Below are 3,345 nucleotides of genomic sequence, written 5' to 3' on the forward strand. Positions count from 1 at the left end.
GGGATCCTGAAAAATGGGGAGGGGTCTCTGACGGAGCCCCCACGCCCCCCCAGACGTACGAGCAGCGCAAGGTGGTGGAGTTCACGTGCCACACGGCGTTCTTCGTCAGCATCGTGGTGGTGCAGTGGGCCGACCTCATCATCTGCAAGACGCGCCGCAACTCCGTCTTCCAGCAGGGCATGAAGTGAGGGGGGGCCCAAAATCCCCGGGGGGTCCCCGAGTTCCTGGGGGGGGTCCCAAAAATCCCGAGGGGGTCCCCGAAATCCTGGGGGCGTCCCTGAATTTCTGGGAGAATCCCCGAATTTTTGGGAGCGTCCCCAAAAAAACCAGCATCCATTATCACTGGAGATGGAGAGGGCTGGATTTGGGGAGGGGTCCTCAAAATTCTGGGGGGTTCCCAAATTCCTGGGGGGGTCCCCGAATTCCCAAGGGGGTCCCCGAAATCCTGGGGGCGTCCCTGAATTTCTGGGAGAATCCCCAAAAAAATGGGAGAGGTCAAAACTTGGGAGGGGACTGGATTTGGGGCGGGGTCCCAAAATTCCTGGGAGGGGGTCCCAAAATTCCTGGGAGGGTCCCAAAATTCTGGGGGGGGTCCCCAAAATCCTGAGAGGGACCCCAGGAAACAACGGAGTCCCCTGGAATTTTGGGGGATTTTGGTGAATTTCTGGGAGAATCCCCAAAAAAATGGGAGAGGTCAAAACTTGGGAGGGGACTGGATTTGGGGCGGGGTCCCAAAATTCCTGGGAGGGGGTCCCAAAATTCCTGGGAGGGTCCCAAAATTCTGGGGGGGGGGTCCCAAAATTCCAGAGGGGGTCCCCAAAATCCTGAGAGGGACCCCAGGAAACAACGGAGTCCCCTGGAATTTTGGGGGATTTTGGGGGGAATTTTGGGGAAAATTTCTGGGAATTTTGTGAGAATTTTTTGGGGAATTGAGGGGGGATTTTGGGGGGAATTTTCGAAGAGAATTTAGAGGGATTTTGGGGAATTTTGGGGGATTTTGGGGGATCCAACACGCCTGTGGTTTTTTAGGAATAAATTCCTAATTTTTGGGCTTTTCAGGGGCCAGATTTTGGGGTGAATTCTCTCAGATTTGGGGGTTCCTGTGCGGGTTTTTTGGGGGGTTTCTGTTGATGATTTAAAATCTCTGGGAATTTTGTGAGAATTTTTTGGGGGATTGAGGGGGGATTTTGGGGGGAATTTTTGAAGAGAATTTAGAGGGATTTTGGGGAATTTTGGGGGATTTTGGGGGATCCAACACGCCTGTGGTTTTTTAGGAATAAATTCCTAATTTTTGGGCTTTTCAGGGGCCAGATTTTGGGGTGAATTCTCTCAGATTTGGGGCGTTTTTTGTGGGGTTTTTTAGGAACAAAATCCTGATTTTGGGGCTTTTCAGGGGCCAGATTTTGGGGTGAATTCTCTCAGATTTGGGGGTTCCTGTGCGGGTTTTTTGGGGGGTTTCTGTTGATGATTTTTGTAGTGTTTTCTGTAATTTTTTTAGGAACAAAATCCTGATTTTCAGACTTTTCAGGGGCTGGATTTTGGGGTGGATTTGCTCAGATTTGGGGGTTCCTGTGCGGGTTTTTGGGGTGCTTTTTTTAGGAACAAATTCCTGATTTTGGGGCTTTTAAGGGCCCAGATTTTGGGGTGGATTCTCTGACTTTGGGGCGTTTTTTGTGGGTTTTTTTAGGAACAAATTCCTGATTTTGGGGCTTTTTGGGGCCCAGATTTTGGGGTGGATTTGGGGGTCCGCACTGATGCATTTTTGGGGTGTTTTCTGTGTTTTTTTTAGGAACAAAATCCCGATTTTCAGACTTTTCAGGGGCTGGATTTTGGGGTGGATTTGCTCAGATTTGGGGGTTCCTGTGCGGGTTTTTGGGGTGCTTTTTTTAGGAACAAATTCCTGATTTTGGGGCTTTTTGGGGCCCAGATTTTGGGGTGGATTTGGGGGTCCGCACTGATGCATTTTTGGGGCGCTTTCTGTGTTTTTTAGGAACAAAATCCTGATTTTCGGGCTCTTCGAGGAGACGGCGCTGGCCGCGTTGTGTTTTTTTAGGAACAAAATCCTGATTTTGGGGCTTTTAAGGGCCCGGATTTCGGGGTGGATTTGGGGGTCCGCACTGATGCATTTTTGGGGCGTTTTCTGTGTTTTTTAGGAACAAAATCCTGATTTTCGGGCTCTTCGAGGAGACGGCGCTGGCCGCGTTCCTCTCCTACTGCCCGGGCATGGACGTGGCGCTGCGCATGTACCCCCTCAAGTGAGCCCCAAAACCGGGGGGACCCCAAAATTGGGGGGGGGTCCCCAAAATCCGGACACCGGGAGGGGGCGGGACCCATTTAAAGGGGTGGGGTGGGGGATTTTGGGGCGTTTTTTAACATTTTCCGCATTTTTGAGGGGTTGTTTTGAGCAATTTTTGGGGGTTTTGAGAGATTTTTTGGTGGGGTTTTGGTAATTTTTGGGGGTTTTGCACATTTTTGGTATTTTGAGAGATTTTTGGGGGGATTTTGACCATTTTTGGGGCTTTTTGAGCATTTTGTGGGGTTTTGACCATTTTTTGGGGGGTTTGAGCATTTTCTTGGGGGTTTTCAGCATTTTGTGGGGATTTGAAGCGTTTTTGAGGGGGTTTTGGACCTTTTTTGGGTTTTTGATAATTTCGGGGCGGGTTTTAACCATTCTTTTGGGTTATGAGTGATTTTTGTGGTTTTTGACCATTTCTTCAGGGTTTTGGACCGATTTTTTTGGTGTCTTTGACCATACTTTGTGTGCTTTAGACCATTTTGAGGCCTTTTTGACCATTTTTTGGATTTTGACCATGTTTCAGGTGTTTTTTACAATTTTTTTGGCTTTGACCACTTTTTGGCCGTTTTCGACCATTTATTTTGGCTTTTGACCATTTCTGGCCAGTTTTAACTATTTCTTTTGAGTTTTGACCATGTTTTGGGTGGTTTTGACCATTTCTTTTGGCTTTTGACCATTTTTGGCCAGTTTTAACTATTTCTTTTGGCTTTTGACCATTTTTGACCCATTTTGACCATTTCTTTTGAGTTTTGACCATTTTTGGCCGGTTTTGACCATTTCTTTTGTCTTTTGACCATTTTTTGACCCATTTTGACCATTTCTTTTGAGTTTTGACCATTTTGCGGGTGTTTTTCACAATTTTTGGGGGTTTTGTGCTTTTTTGACATTTTCCCCCCACATTTTCACCATTTTTGGGGTTGTTTAATGATTTTTTTTAAGTTTTGAGCGATTCTCATGGTGTTTTTTACCTTTTATTTCATTTTTTGACCGTTTTTTCGCCGTTTTCGACCGTTTTTTTTTTATTTTTACCCATTTTCGGGGCCGGCGCC

The 3,345-nt window shown here is 47.1% G+C and overlaps 1 protein-coding gene across 1 annotated transcript; it reads left to right on the top strand.

Annotated features, from left to right (window-relative positions):
- Positions 1-26: 26 nt before the first annotated feature.
- On the top strand, positions 27-2,291 carry LOC120500051 (sodium/potassium-transporting ATPase subunit alpha-3-like; the record flags this gene model as incomplete). Its single annotated transcript, XM_039704416.1, has 2 exons — positions 27-184; positions 2,154-2,291. Coding segments are annotated over 2 exons (264 nt in total), but the record flags the coding sequence as incomplete, so codon positions are not given.
- Between the last annotated feature and the right edge of the window lie 1,054 nt (positions 2,292-3,345).

This window comes from Passer montanus, unplaced genomic scaffold (assembly GCF_014805655.1).
Source record: "Passer montanus isolate IOZ18808 unplaced genomic scaffold, ASM1480565v1 scaffold1748, whole genome shotgun sequence".
Classification (NCBI taxonomy): domain Eukaryota; kingdom Metazoa; phylum Chordata; class Aves; order Passeriformes; family Passeridae; genus Passer; species Passer montanus.